General features: G+C 35.6%; 1 protein-coding gene across 7 annotated transcripts in view; it reads left to right on the top strand.

Moving 5' to 3' along the window:
* STK33 (serine/threonine kinase 33) overlaps window positions 1–15,973 on the top strand; it is a 146,360-nt gene that overhangs the window by 67,537 nt on the left and 62,850 nt on the right. For 6 of the 7 annotated variants that reach the window (XM_027579012.1, XM_027579011.1, XM_027579007.1 and 3 more), the window contains 4 exons: window positions 7,634–8,020; window positions 9,135–9,248; window positions 13,019–13,132; window positions 15,375–15,479. In XM_027579012.1, the coding sequence (XP_027434813.1) occupies window positions 7,796–8,020; window positions 9,135–9,248; window positions 13,019–13,132; window positions 15,375–15,479 (558 nt within the window). In that variant the 5' untranslated portion in view covers window positions 7,634–7,795. Of the gene's footprint in view, window positions 1–7,633; window positions 8,021–9,127; window positions 9,249–13,018; window positions 13,133–15,374; window positions 15,480–15,973 lie in introns of those variants that run through there. The other variant, XM_027579013.1, reaches the window with a different exon arrangement.

Genomic DNA, 15,973 nt, shown 5'->3' with positions numbered 1-15,973 from the left:
TAGGTATATCAAATTATCACATTGCATACTTTAAATATCTTCCAATTTTATTTGTCAGTTGTACCTCAGAAGAGCTGGAAAAAAACATTCCTGAGTACAAGAAGACTATTTTCTCTTAAGCATCCTGGATGGAGCACAGCTGAGTGTTCATGCCACAATCCTCAGTGTGGTTCTACTTCTCTTCTAGAGTCTGTTGGTAGCATTGTGTATTTTGACTGCCTTAGCTACACATGGGCCCATTTACTAACTCTTCACCTGTTATTCTCTGATTTCATGAGTGGGAAGGAAGTCTTTTTCCTTTTTCTTATAATACCTTTTCTTCTATACTTTATTTAACTTTTTCTTTCTTAGCCGGGGCCACTACTCCTTAGCACATCCAGCCTTCCAGCACATCCCTTTCCTTTTCATTATTACCCTGAGTCCATGGTAAATTCTGCTCTGTTACAGGTGAAGTTCAGATTGGCTGAGGTGAATTTGGGGGCTGTAAATAGTTTGGCCTGGTCTGTGATAGGAAAACCCAGGATCCCCATTATAATATTGAACCTCCCCAATGGAGGTGAGGTCAACTGCCTCTTGGTTCCTTTAAATGTCTGCTTCACCTCTGTTGATCATTAGGAGTGATTCATCTTTATAGACTTTTATGGCTAGAAGGAACCTGAAGACATCCTAGGCTATGCTCAAAGACCTTCTATGGTTTCCTGCCAGCTGATCTTCTAGCCTCTTCTTGGACACTTCTAGTGACTGAGAGATAGTCTTTCCTTTTATCTTTGACAGTTCTAAATGTTAGGAAGCCCTTTTATATTAGATTGGCGTGCATTCCTTTTTTGAATCACACAGAAGCCTAATTCCTTATGCCTAATCAGTCCTCTTCATATTTATAAAGAGAGCCCTCACATGCTTTTTCAGACATCCCTCTTTCATATGACCCATCTCTTTACTTTAATGACTCTTCCTATACACCTGCCTGTTTTTCTGCCTAAGTGATTTGTGATTCTGGCTCTTTCCCACAAAATGAACACTCAGAAATTTTCATTTTGTACGAGGATGGGCCTGTGCTGGCAGAAAGGTACCTGACTTGAGGTTGCTTATAATGTACAGGGAAAAAAGACACTGGATAACAACAGGAAAAAAATCAGGGAGAGGTTTCTTGGTTTTGTCCAGGCTCTTTAAGCCAAACTTTCTTAGTGAAATCTCTGTTCGTAACTTAAACTGTCAGTTGACCACATTTAAGACTGTCTTCCAGATCACAGCTCAATCAATGAGGTATATTATGCAAATTAAAATAGGAAAAAAACATAATAGCATACATCAGCTATTAAACACTTTTTAAACATCTCTGTAATGATGTAAATTTTGAACACACTGTAAATCTTCTTATTAGACAACATAGACTCATTTCCCTAATCATGCCTTTAATGGAAATAGTAAACAAGTGCTAGTCTCCTTTAAAATATAACACTATGATCTAGGAACCTCATTTGGCCCCTCTTTAGGCTCTGTAAGCATGTTGGGAAAACAAGTAGTTGAAAGTGAATATACAGTCATTCAGCTTGGTCTGCATAATGTCAGACAATCCATAGTTTTTTTTCTTCACTTGAATAGAATACATTTTTGACTGAATTGACTGACTGTTTAGGTTCCTTGTAGACACAGTGTTAGCAAAGAAAACTAAAAATTGCTTTTGGGGAAGAAAATTGTAGCTAGTTATATCTCATAAAACCATTCTTGTGTTCATTTTCTTGAGGAAATTGCTGTGAGTGTATCTTCTAGGGCCAATATGTAAGAGACCTTTTTATGCTTAAATAAAAGCTCAGAGATTTTCTGTATCAGAGTTGTTCCATTGACTTGTCTTAGTTCTGAGAATAAAATGAAAACCTCTAGTCAAAAGAAAGCTCACACTTCAGTTAAATACTGACATAATTTGAACTTACTTTATTTGTTTATATTATTAGCCTAATACCCATGTTGTCCAGTCTTTGGAGACACAAAGAAACACTATTACTGCAGAAGCTTCTTTGGTTTTTCTAACACATCTTTTTATACCTCAGGTCCTGTTTAAACATAAGTCCATGATTCCATAGAAAAAGTTATTCATCTTTGAGTTTACATAAAGATAGGTTTGCAATGCTTGATTAATTTTATGCCTCTAAAATATGAATGACATCATTTGGCCTGCTAGATAGTAGATTTATTTTAGTAACAAATCTTTCAGATCAATTCATAAATGAGAAAGAAATAAATTTGAGTAAACATTTGTTCTATTTTGGTTTTTAAGCTAAAATGATTAGAATCCAGCCAGCCAAAAAGAAATTAAATTTGAAATGTAATTCTTGTCAAGAAATTTTGCATGCAGCTATTCAACCCATTGTTTTAGAATCGCTGTGGTGAGAAAGTAGAACATTACTTTGGCAGATGTGGTGGCTGGTAGGTTGGAGAGTGGAAAAGAAACTCAGTGAGTAAACTCCTGTGCCTTCTGAGTATAGCTCCTAAATACATGTAAGGCAACGGATAAATCAGAAACTGGAGCAAGAAAGTACTCGGAAGTCTACATCAGTGTCAGTGATATGATGAAAATATGATTTATTTTGAGAAATTGAAGGAAAAATTTAAAGAAATGCTTTCTGAGCAGAGCTGAGAAAAAGACAATTGTTTTTAGATCCACAAAAAAAGCCATCTTGAAAATGGGAAATTTAATATGTACCAATATGAAGATAGATATATAGTAAAACTTGAAGGATATGGTAAGCATGCTTTTAGGAGTACTGTTTATAATGAAGGAACTCCGATACACTTTAAATAAACCTTCACATTATGAACCCTTCTTTCAGTTTCTTATACAAAGTACTATAAAGTCAGTATTCTTAATGCATGCATAAAATAATGCCTTACACAACTTACATGGGACTTTTCTACACCTGCAGAGAGAAAACACTGTTTTTCCTACACAGAAAAGCTGTTATTTGCAGATCTACTCGACTGCTCTGAGTCATTGATGGTTACAGGCTTTATATTTAACTTGAAATGCAAAACACTTTCTTCTAAGGCCTGAAGTTAAATCATTTTGCAAAGTGTATGTAGGTACATTCTGAGTTTTCTTTGTCTTGCTACCCATACTTGAAAAACAAGGTCTGACATTTGTAAAAGGTGTGTGTGTGTGTGTGTGTGTGTGTGTGTGTGTGTTTTAGTGGCCTCGGTTGCATTCTTTTTTCCCTCCACCTGTCGGGAGGGTACTTTTTATATATCTTTTCCAGTGTTTGCCATTGTGAGTTTTGATCACAGCAGGAAAATTTTTTCACACAACTTTGATGAAAGGTCATACTTATTGGGATGACTTGCCCATTTTTTCTATCTAAAGTCTTAGAATATGCTGTACACATTACCTGGGGTAAATATATGTATAGCATTTAGGATTTTTGCATCTATTCACAAATAAAATTGGCTTGTAAGAATGCCTTTTCCTTTTTTGAGAACACTGCCCCAGTCAGGTTTTGGTTATTCTTGCTGAGTGAAATGAACTGGATGGCTTTTTATTACTCTGAAATAGTTTATATAGGAACCATCTGGTCCCTAAAAGTAGGAAAGAACTCTGGTAGAGAACTTCTTGAATGAAATGACAAGTGCTGTGAATAAAAATGAAGTGAAGTAAGAGGGCAGAGTGAATGGGCCTGCGGTTTCAGATGCGGTGGTTAGAAAAGTTCGCTCAAAGGAGCAGAAAGCACCATGAAGAGAGGGGGCAAGCCAGGCAGATGTCTGCAGGAAGAGCATCTTGGGCAAAGGAAACAGAATGGCTAAAGCCATAGGAACAGCATAGGGTTGACGTATTTGAGGAACAGCAAGAATGCTAGCATATCTAGAGCAAGGGAGATGATGTAAGATATGAAATCTGAGCGGCAGTGAGGAGTCTGTGTATTTGGGGCCCTATAGGCAAAAGTCAATGAAAGTGAAGTTCTTTGTTCTGTTCATCTTAAATTTATCCTTTAATCATGTTTTTCTGTATTTGATTTGACTACTTATGTAAATTTTTATCCTTTTTCTGTTTTTTAATAAAGGTTTAAGAATATAAATTTTTTTTTAAGTACAGCTTTGCTTTCACTCTGTAAGGTTCATGGTCATAAGTCATATGGCCATCTCTAAGCTACATAAGAGGCTGGGAAATGAAGGATTTTTAATGAGTACATCCTGGTCAAAATCAGGATTCTCTTAGTAATGAATAATGGAAGAATAAATATTGGATAAACTATTTAGCAACATTTTTTGTAAAATCCTATGTGCCTGGGAGATTTTCCTGTAGATTCTATGCTATGCAAATTGTTACCAAACATTGTGAGATGGAAGATACCCAACTTATTTTATGAAACCAGCCAGAAACTTGTATCCAAACCTAACAAAGACGGCTGAAAGGAAAATTATAGACCAGTTTAACTTATGAATATAACTGAAAGCTCAAAATACAAATGTCTCCGTTTTTCACCATTAGAAGAATCATCCATTGTGATTATGTAGGGTTCATCCTGTAAGTGCAAGAATGCCTTAGTATTAGGAAACCTTTTTAAACAATGCAACATATCAAAAGATCCAATAAGAAAAAATATGACAATCACAATAGATAAGAATTGACAAAAGGTAGCACTCATTTCTGATTAGAAAACTAGTCTTATTAGACAACTAAAACTAGAAAGACATTTCTTGAAGGACATAAAGATATCTAACTTCCTCTTCTGGTCAAGTTTATTCCAGTTCAAAGGGCAAAGGTATATTCCATATATCTCTAGCCTTATCAATTGGGGACTGCAAAATATACTTTTACGTATTATCTGAAATAGTATGGTAAAAAACCATCTTAATGTACTCCCAGTTACTTCTGGAAGTTTCTCAAAGTATTGTCTTATATGTACTGCAGAACACATTTCTCTCTCCTTCCTCAGCTCACATCTTTCCAACTTGTCACCAGATAGCTGCCAATAACTCTAATAGTTAGGCAGAATGTTGGGCATACTTGTTTCTATGCTCAGGGAAAAATAGCACCCAAGAGTTCCTTTTTTTGCTATTTGAATATAAAAATAAAGACACTTCTAATATTGCCTTTGAACTTTCAGAAGTAAGTAGTTTTATAAAATAAAATTACTCCTTTGTGAAAGGCATTAATATTAATTTGCTCTAATAATAAGCCGAGTAAGGTTTAAAATTTGAAACCCTAGTAATAAATGTTTTATACCAGTATTTTTAAGCTTTTATTATTTATTTATTTTTTATTTTTTGCCGCAACCCACAACTCAGATTAAGAAGGAGGGGGTAAAGGGGAACCCTCCTACACTGTTGGTGGGAATGCAAGCTGGTGCAGCCACTCTGGAAAACAGTATGGAGGTTCCTCAAAAAGTTGAAAATAGAGCTACCATATGATCCAGCAATTGCACTACTGGGTATTTACCCCAAAGATACAAATGTAGGGATCCGAAGGGGTACGTGCACCCCGATGTTTATAGCAGAAATGTCCACAATAGCCAAACTGTGGAAAGAGCCAAGATGTCCATCGACAGATGAATGGATAAAGAAGAAGTGGTATATATACACAATGGAATATTATGCAGCCATCAAAAGGAATGAGATCTTGCCATTTGCAACGACGTGGATGGAACTAGAGGGTGTTATGCTGAGCGAAATAAGTCAATCAGAAAAAGACATGTATCATATGTCCTCACTGATATGAGGAATTCTTAATCTCAGGAAACAAACTGAGTGTTGCTGGAGTGGTGGGGGGGTGAAAGGGATGGGGTGGCTGGGTGATAGACATTGGGGAGGGTATGTGCTATGGTGAGCGCTGTGAATTGTGCAAGACTGTTGAATCACAGATCTGTACCTCTGAAACAAACCTTATATGTTAAAAAAAAAGATAGCAGGAGGGGAAGAATGAAGGGGGGGGGAATCGGAGGGGGAGACGAACCATGAGAGACGATGGACTCTGAAAACAAACTGAGGGTTCTAGAGGGGAGGGGGGTGGGAGGATGGGTTAGCCTCGTGATGGGTATTGAAGAGGGCACATTCTGCTTGGAGCACTGGGTGTTATACGCAAACAATGAATCATGGAACACTACATCACAAACTAATGATGTAATATATGGTGATTAACATAACATAATAATTAAAACAAAAAACAAAACAAAACAAAAAAACACCAAGAGTTCATAATGATAGCCCCAATTCTGGTCCAACATCACAGGATTGATTTCAGTCTTTGCCCTTCCCATATTTTAATTCACTTCTCTGGCAGTGAGAAACATGGCTTTCATTATTCTCGATATATTTACTTATTTGTTCAACCCTAGAATACCCAGAAATTATTTTCAGAATGACTAACCTATATCATTTTGTAAAACAAACCAATTAACAATGGTTCAACGTAGGCTTATAGATAGTTGGGCTGTACAGAATATTGTGTTCCAAGTTACTTGGTTCTTTTTCTTCCTCTAGAGTATGGTTATTTACTGGAAATATAGTTAGGTTTATTTGGTTATCTTTGTTACTAATTTTGGGTTCCCTTCACCCATTATTATTCCTTTTTTTGGATATGTAAAATATTATAACATGGTTCCAAAGGTGTAAGCTGTACAAAAGAAGTGTATGCAGAAAGGTACATACCATTTCTTTTTATCCCATCCCCACCATCTCTTGTGGGAAACCCACGTCATTAGTTTCTTGTAAATTGTTGGAAAAAATTAAGAAATTCATATATATTTTATTTCCCCTTCTTATAGAAAAGGCGACATACCATGGATGCCTGGAAATCATTTTATATTAGTTCATAGAGGTCTTCCTCATTCTTTTTTAGAGTTGCATAGTATTTCATGATGTAGTTATATTATTCATTTACTCTCATGTATGGACATATTGATTGTTCCCCGTATTTTTCAACTGCAAACATTGTTGTAATAAAGGAATATATGAATATAAAAAAAAAGAAGGAGGGGTAGTGGATGGGTAAAACAGGTGAAGGGTGTTAAAACAAACCTCCAGTTACAAGTCACAGGGATGTAAAAAAAGTATAACACAGGAAATATAGTCAATAATATTGTAATAAATGGTGACAGATGAACTAGACTTATCATGGCAATAATTTTGTAATGTGTATAAATGTTGAATCATTATGTTTTATATCTAAAGCTAATATAATGTTGTATGTCAATTATACTTCAATAAAAAATGCCTTATACTGTGACTGAGGACATACACATACACAAACGTTCTCCACCTATATAGCTTTATGATTAGAAGTTTCATAGAAGTTACCAAGGATCTATGCAAAATACTCATACTATCTTCTTAGAATTAAAAAAAAATTGATATCAGCCCACCAAATTGATTTCCTTAGACCATGCTTTTCAGCAATTTTATGGTTCTGAACAGAAATGATTCTTTCAATTGTTAAGTAAATAAAATGTCTGGAGTTCAAGAATTAAATTTTGAAAGATGACAATCCATTGGTTTTTAGAAATATGTCCTAATTTTGCTGTAAATATTAATTTTTCATGTATAGGCAAGATGCTTTTGGTGCTAGTTGCTAGTTTTTCTCTGATTTATAGGAGTGTGATAGAATAAGAAAGAACTTTCTAAATTATGTTTTCTTTTCTTTCTATAGCTCTCATGTGTGAATGTAAGTGTAGTGCATCATTCCACTAAGGACCTCGCCAACTGGAAGTTACAGTTTTCACCATCGGCGTACCTTGTCCCTTTTGGTCTGGTTCTTTTCCTCAAAGAGTAGAAAGTTCTTTCAAGTTGCTTTTGTTGCAGAGTTAAGCAAATGGCCAATAGTGGCTTTGGTAAAAAATCCACAAAATGCTCCAACTGTTCATCTACTTCTAAGAAAGGTGCATTTATTGTATGTGCCTGTAAAACAAGGCTTTCTCCAATTTCTGTGGTGGAAATGTCCCAAGCATCAAGCATTGGCAGCTCAGAATTTATGGTTTCACCAGAGAGGAAAAAAGAAAACCAAACCAGCATAGATAGTTCCTCTGGGAAAAATATGGTAAATATTGAAGCTTCTCTATCCCAGCATAAGTTGGAATCCCATTTCCTAATCCCATCCTTAGATTCATTGGTATCCCTTGGGCCCTTGTCAGCTAATTCATTGCCTTCTTAACTATTAAAAGAACATTCTGTCTTATGTAAGAGGTGAACAAAATCGGTTAATAATTTCTTTTATGATATTTCCATCCACTGCCAAATTAGTTATTTGCCAGGATCATGTATAGTTTGGAATGTTATTCCAGCTTCTTTATTTTTTAATGGTATATACAGAAATGAATTGGTTTTCAAGTTGGATTAAATCTGAATTTTGGGGCATTTTCTTCAACTGATGCAGAATGGGATTTATGGTTGTAGTTAAATATAGGGTGATTATTATTTAAGACAATTCCTGGTTTCTGGATGGGATATCCAATATACTTTGCAAAACCAATTTACATTAATTACAATCTATGACTACCTGGTTGGACTGGTTTGGGTGTATTCTACCTTTATAGAGAAGAGGCAAGTGTGGAAGATTGTAGTTGATACAGCACAACTTTGGAGACAGACAGCAGTAAGTTTAAGAAAAGTTGGGTCCCCAGTCCTCAGAGTTGCACCTTTTTCAAATTTTCACCTTAAACTGTTATTTTTTATTTGTATTATGGTATAGTTATTGCCATATAGACATCTCTGAGTGTCCTGTTACTATATTGTTTTCATTCAAAGGATATTTTGTGAATGTTTGGTCAATAATTTTTTATATATAACCTACTGGGGATGATTGTTGTGTTTTGAAACAAGGGTGATTGAGAAAGCTCTGAAGTTGCCTTCTCTTGTGATTTTAAAGAATCAATAGGTAAGTTCTATTAGATTTGTGATGCAGGTTATCATGTGGACTTGCCTGGATTCAGGGGATTAGATTGAATGGCTGGTTTCTTGTGGTCCCTTTTAGCATAATGAGCCAATGAATCATATAGGGCTTGGAATTTGGAAAAGACAATAAATATCATGGCACACATTAAAGATTTGTCAGATTATTGAAATTAGAGTTCTTATTTTGTCAAGACACAAGCACATTATATTTGTACTACAAGTATATTACATCTTAATTTTTTTATTCCTTTTGGTGTAAGCCCTCAAAAACCTCAAATGTGGAGAGAAAAACATCTCAGCAGCAGTGGAGTCGGGGCAACATTACAGAAGGAAAGGTTCCTCACATAAGGATGGACAATGGAGCTGCTATTCAGGTAATAGAAAGCAAAGTGAAACTGCTAGGAACATCTAAGTCAATGGTTAATGGCAAAAATGATTTAAAAATTAGTCTCTAAGGAAGGGAAGAAAAGAAGAAATTTATGGATTTCAAGTATGTCAAAGTCTTTACAAAAGAAAATGCAGACTAATTATTTTTTCTGTTTATAGAGGACCAAATAGACTTTAATTAAAGCAGAGGGCATTTTTATTAGCAAAATGAGAACATTTTGGTCTTTAGGTCTTGCCCATTGCTGAGAGCAATCTTGGAGTCTTTGTGTAGACTTCTTCAAGACAGATGACTTGAGATGGTTTGGCTTTTCATTTCTTTGATGACTGGTAGTGAGGCCAGAATTTCCCTCATGGACCCCTCCGTTTTTGATTGGATGTATACCAATATGGTACCGATCGACTCTTCCAAGGACTCTAATTATTATGGATTGAATGTTATTACCCTTTTAGAAATTAAAATGTGTTCTTTTAACATCAGATTAAAAGAACCACAACAAGAATTACTACAAGAAGAAAATTGCATTCATGTTAAATAACTTTAAAAAGTTGCTTCAAGAGATATTTGACAATTGAAGGGATCAGAAAAACTTCCTGAGTAACTCTAACTTTTTATAACTTTAAATAAAAGGCTGGATTTTTTTTTATCCACATATTTACTGAGTTTTAAATTTAGCCATAGAGTTTTTATAAAAATAAAATCTACTCAATGTAAAATAGTAGGAAAATATAGATAGAAAAGTGAAAAAAAAATCATGAGCCAGATAGAACCAATTTTAACATTTATTACTTTTATTTTTTCTGTGCATGTATGTTATTCTATTTTTTTCTTTTAAGTTTTTTTCTGTTTTAAATTATAAAATATTTCAAATATATACAGATTTTTAAGAAATAACCTTAACTAGCATAATTGAAGTTTTTCTCCTCCCATTAAATGGACAGGCTCATTGTAAAGTTTTTAAACATTTCAGAAGAGTATAAAAAAGGAAGTTATAGTCATCCAAAATTCTACTATCCAGAGATAACTACTCTTAATATTTAGATGAGCATCTTTCCAAATACCAGTGTCAGCACCCTCACACGCACACGTTTTCATAATGGGATCATATCATACGTGCTTCCACACTCTACACTATATCATGGACTTCTATATCAATAAAAATAGATCTGCATTACCATTTTTATAGCATCCCCTTAAAATTATTACAAATAAGAAGTCATTTTCTCCTTATTTTCACCACGATGTAATGATGTCAAAGCAGTTAGTTGAAGAAAAAGATTAGTTTATAAAACTAGTTGGGCAGTTGGGCTATTTCTATATCCATTCCTCATTTAAAAAGTCCTATTTAAATGGTATTAAAATACTGTGTCCAAGTTGTGGTTCTATATGTTCACAGAGCAAATGGGAGTTTTGTTTTTAAAGGTCAAGAAAAATTGGGGAGATGGTTATAAAGTTTAGATCATTTTGTCCTGTGGAAAACAAAACGGGTAAATGATCATTAAAATTGGGATTTTACTCATTTTTCCTAATATGTTGTTGGGAGTTGGATATGAATATGATAAAAAATAAAGTGTTTTGTCTTATTTTAGTCATCTTAGTTTTCTGACTTTGATTCTCACTATTAAGTGGCAGTAGGAAGAAGGAGGAACCAAAGTAATTATAAATCATTGAAAGTAGTGCTTTGGGGACCATGCCTTGGGCAGGATGTACCCTGTGTGAGTCTAGGAGTCGCCGTTCACAACACTCAGGACCATTGATCTAAAGCTCTTCCTCCAGGATTCAACTCCACATAGCCAGTCTGTCGCTTCTGTTGCAGGTGTATATATGTAGAGGGTTCCTGATTGGCTGGCTTGCTGACTGGATTTATTGATTGATTCATTCATTTACCAATTCACTCATTCATTCCATATTTGCACTATTCCTTTGGAATGCCTTCCTTGCTTTGCTTGGATTATAGAAAAAAAGTTCTCAGTTATTTGCCTTTGTTCCCTCACATGCCGTCTCAGAAGCTACCTCTTTTGTAATGTTTTCACCTATTTTCCCAGCATTTTAGCTGTGGTCTCTGGCCCCAGTGTTGTTTTGTATTTTTTTTTTAACTTAAGACTTTATGACTTAAGTGATAATCTTGTCTCCTGAGCAGATTACAAATTCTGAGAAAATAGGAGTTGTGTTTTATCCATTTTTGTACAAAATATATATCACAAGGAACTATCTAAGGAAAGTCTAAGATGTTGAAGCTGAACATTTCTTCCTTCCTTCCTTCCTTCCTTCCTTCCTTCCTTCCTTCCTTCCACTTTCCCTTCTATGTGCCAAGCATGAATATTTTACCTGCAAAGTTTCAGGGTAAGCTTTTTAAAGGAATCAAAAGGAAAAGCTTCTTAAGAAGTTTCTAGACCATCTTGGGAGAAAAACATGAACCAAAGTGTTTGTAAGAAGGAAAGTAATAATAGTGTTTGAGGACCAGTGCATATGTGCTGAGGGAAGTCAAAATAATGGAACAATCACCATGGTGCGGAGTCAGTCAGGGAATCCCTTCATGAAGCAGGTGAGAAATTAGTTGGGCATTGAATCTTTTCTTATGAAAGTAAGACGAGAATGTAAGCAGCAGCAAAAGATATGAAGACTAGCAGCTAATTTATCTGTTGTGTGGTAAAGGTGAAAATGGTTGCTGAGAGAGAGTTGCATCTCCAGGAAACGCTTTGGCTGCTAACCCAGCAGAGGCTTCACCTAGTGACATTCCTTCAGCTCTTCTGTCCTGTTCTAATCCCCAGGCATGATGTGTCCAGAAACTCTGCTCTTATTAATGCTCTGATATTGATTTGGATCAAGGAGACTGACTCCCCCCAGCCCAACCAAATTCACAAGAAATCGAAGTATAAATGTGTTAGTTGTTTGTTATTTTACAGTGTGAACCAGGGTGCTGGTGTTGGCAAAAACAGTGCATTCTTTTTTTTTTTAGATAATATTAACTTTTATTGAGTGCTTATTATGTCAGGCACTATGCTTTTTTTAAAAAAATTGAAATATAGTTGACATACAATGTTACATTAGTTCCAGTTGTACAACTTAGTGATTTGACAATTCTGCTCATTTCACTATGCTCATCATGGTAAGTATAGTTACCATCAGAAGTTAAATAAGTGGAAGGATTCTTGGTCTGGATAGTGTTACTAAGGATGGTTTTTATTTTCTTCCCAGGGCTGATTTATATTAAAATTTCTGTCAGATATTGCTTTTTCTAAAACAAAAGGAATAAAACAATAAAAGCAATTTTTGATAGAAAAATTGAAGATGAAGTGTTACTTGGTAAACAGAAAAGCAAGAAGTATTCAGTGGTTAATATGTGTTGATTCTACAGTATAGCTCTCAGAATTTGGGGATAATTTCTTTGGTGAATGTATTTTATACACATAAACACACAGATATGTATGCATTAATATTCCATTCCTCCTTTTTCTTATGAAGACATTTCCTTAATATTGTAGTTCGTTTTTGTACTTTTGAGGTTTTCCATATTTCTCCATTAGGATTTTTATGGTTTTCTTCAAAAGACATTTAATGAAATTTGTCAAAACTTATTTTTGGTTAATTAAGATGTTTTTATTAATATTGAAGCAAAGATGTAGTATCTTCTACTTGATTTTACCCTGGAGCAGAAACACCATTCCCTTGGGTGGATATTTGTCAGTATGATATATTCATTTTTAATACCTGATGAATGTCAGAAAGAGACAAAGGAGCTCTTATTTTTTTATCCAGGAATTCTATACCTTTGGAAAAATATTGGGACAAGGGAGCTTTGGAATGGTCATTGAAGCCACAGACAAGGAAACAGAAACTAAGTGGGCAATTAAAAAAGTGAACAAAGACAAGGTAAGACTTCTTAGCCGCACCACACTGAGGACACAGCGCCAGGGCTGGGGGGGTGGGGTGGGGTGGGGTGGGCAGTATGGTTTCCACACTGGTAACACAGCTGACCCTGAGGGCAGGGCCGGGGCTGTTGCCCTGGGGAAGTGTGGCCCTTTCCCTGGCCTTCTGGGAAGGGACCAGTTCTTGAACTCAAGTAGACAAGCACTATCTGGGAAAAGCAAATGAAGCATTAACTAACATAACCAATATAACCAAATAAGGGTAAAGTTTTCCAGAGTGAGTTGAAAGTTAGGGCTGATTCTCAGTCTGTAGTTATAGGGCTGGGGGCTAGAGATTGCTTAGCTAGATTAAGTCTTGGCACTATCTCCTGATGTATGTGGTTCTGAACGACTTTTCTCCTATCCTTTCTTCTCCTTTGATTCCGTTTCCTCCTGTGATTATTTATCCCACCTGCTCTGATTTCTCCTGGAGTGGACAATGACTGGGCTTCTCTTTAAGGGAGATTCTCGTTTACATCTTGATCATTTCATTAACCTTAAAAAAAAAAAAAACTTCTGTGCCTGGAAAAAACAAAAGACAAAATACAGTGTTTTTTTCTTGGGCTTGTGATGATAAATATTACATTTACAGAATGAAATAGTAAGTTTTATGTATTCTTTAAAACAAACTATAGTAAATTACATACCATTTCTTCCTGAAGTTTAATAAGGTAACATATACGTCTTAATAAAGGGAGATCTAGAGCCTTACTAGAAATCTTTAGAATTCTAGAATCCTGGTGCTACATGGGATGTTATTTCCTTTGCCCCGTTGGTGTCAGGTAGGGTTAGGGGCTAGGTTTTAGGTTTACACAGCCAGGTACCTGCTTGCAACTTTAGGAATTCATCATCTTGCACACACATATTGATGATGAGCATTTACAAACACCAATAAAGTCAAATAAATTTATATAGTCAATATATGAATTGGATAATATACTACTGCATTATATGCAGGTCAAGCCATTTGGGAAGGGAGGTAGGAACAGAATTGAGACTGATATTAGGAGAAATTGTGATAACTTTCCACATCTAGTCTAGATAAGAATTCACACCTCACAGTTTCCCTTGACCTTCTAAGATAACCTTAAAATGTGACTTTCATCCTTCTTGGGCAGGGTATAGTGGGCAGGTGGTTTCCTACTCATTCCTGAGATAGTAACAGTAGAAGGATAGAGGTCATTGGAAGCAGGGATGGCCCAAGGTAAAATGTTAACTAGATAAATTTGCCCTGTGATCCATCCCTTTCCAGTCCTTTAGGAACTATTATGTATTCTCCAAACTTGCTGGGGGCATGGGGAAGGGAGAGGAGGGATAAGACCTCTGTTATCCCTTCCTGGGATATTTTTATGTGGATGACGGCAATGCTTTTCTTCAGATAAGGATGTTAATTTCGATATCAATGGGGTGATGATTGGGGTGGTGGTAGTGGTGCTGAGGGTAGAAAAAGCCCTTCCAGAATTTCTTAGATGACTTTGGAGAAAATCAGTTGCACTCTGATTTGTGCTCCCTGGGGTGTGCCTGCCTTTATCTTTTGCCATCAGGTATGGTTAAGGGGTACATGTAAGGAGATAAAGCTAGAGTTAGATTGATCTGAAGGCAAGATCTTTCTCTCTCTCTCTCTCTCTCTCTCTCTCTCTCTCTCTCAGGTAATTTTGAAGCTAAGGGTATCAGGAAGTGATAATTGCAGGGCTAGGTGTAGAATCTCACTGCCTATTATTTCTTTTATATATAAATATATATACTTTATATGTAAGTATATATAAATACAATCAAAACAAAACAATAACAAAGCAGAAGAAAAACATTTCGTTTTTATCTTCTCCAAATGATGTCCCTGGAAAGTAGATTTTGGTTTTATTATGCTAACATCAAAGGATGAACATGATTTTGAAGGAAATACTGAAAGGCATATTCAAAATTGGAATAATCTGTCAGGGGGACAGAGCCCATGTTGTAGTTAATTTATAGAAACAGTCCAAGAAACAGATGTGGCTTGAGGCCAAATTATATATAACTTAAAATTGGACAAAGGAAAGAAGGACCATAATTTAATCTTATCATGGAAATAAATTGCATGTTATCTTTTGAAAAAGGAACTTCTCCAAAAAATGTAGGAAAAAAATGTAAAAATAACTGGAACTTTTATATTGAGGTATGTAGTAGTGACATTCATATGTGGAATCTATGCGTCCTCATTATGAAAGGCTGGAAGCTCTGCTGTGAAGTTACTCGAACGGGAGGTGAACATCCTAAAAAGTGTGAAACATGAACACATCATACATCTGGAACAAGTGTTTGAGACGCCTAAGGTAAGGCTTGATCAGGTGATGCATTTCAAAGTTGTTATTATCACAAATGAACATCGTTGCCTTCTGAAGTCACCCCTGTAGGGCACAGTTGCTCAAGTCCTTGGCATGTGTCTGTCACTGGAGATTGATGAGGGCATTCTGGAGGGCTTTTATTATTGATTATATAATTAGGTGTCTGATGATTAGATTGATGTCTTTGGTGGTATTTCTGGGTGGCTTGTTGCAAACAAATGCTTAGAATTGAATCAACTTCATGCACAACCAGATAGTGATTAGAGCTTCCCTAGAGATGGCTTTCCTTTTGCTTTAGTTTTTGGTTTCTCTGTTAGAGTCTTCTGGAATATCATCATCATTTTGCAAGGTTAGCTTTCCAATAAAGTTGGCATGGGTATATTTGGCACTGTGCAGAAGATATTTTATCATCTGTGTTTAAACCAATGCGTTTAATTGTCCTTCTTCCCTAGAAGTTACATTCTTCTCTTTAAATGCCTGTA

The sequence above is a fragment of the Zalophus californianus genome, chromosome 11 (assembly GCF_009762305.2).
Source record: "Zalophus californianus isolate mZalCal1 chromosome 11, mZalCal1.pri.v2, whole genome shotgun sequence".
In the NCBI taxonomy this organism is placed as follows: domain Eukaryota; kingdom Metazoa; phylum Chordata; class Mammalia; order Carnivora; family Otariidae; genus Zalophus; species Zalophus californianus.
The sequence above is the reverse complement of the archived record's forward strand: the minus strand, read 5'-3'. Positions and strand labels throughout refer to the sequence as shown.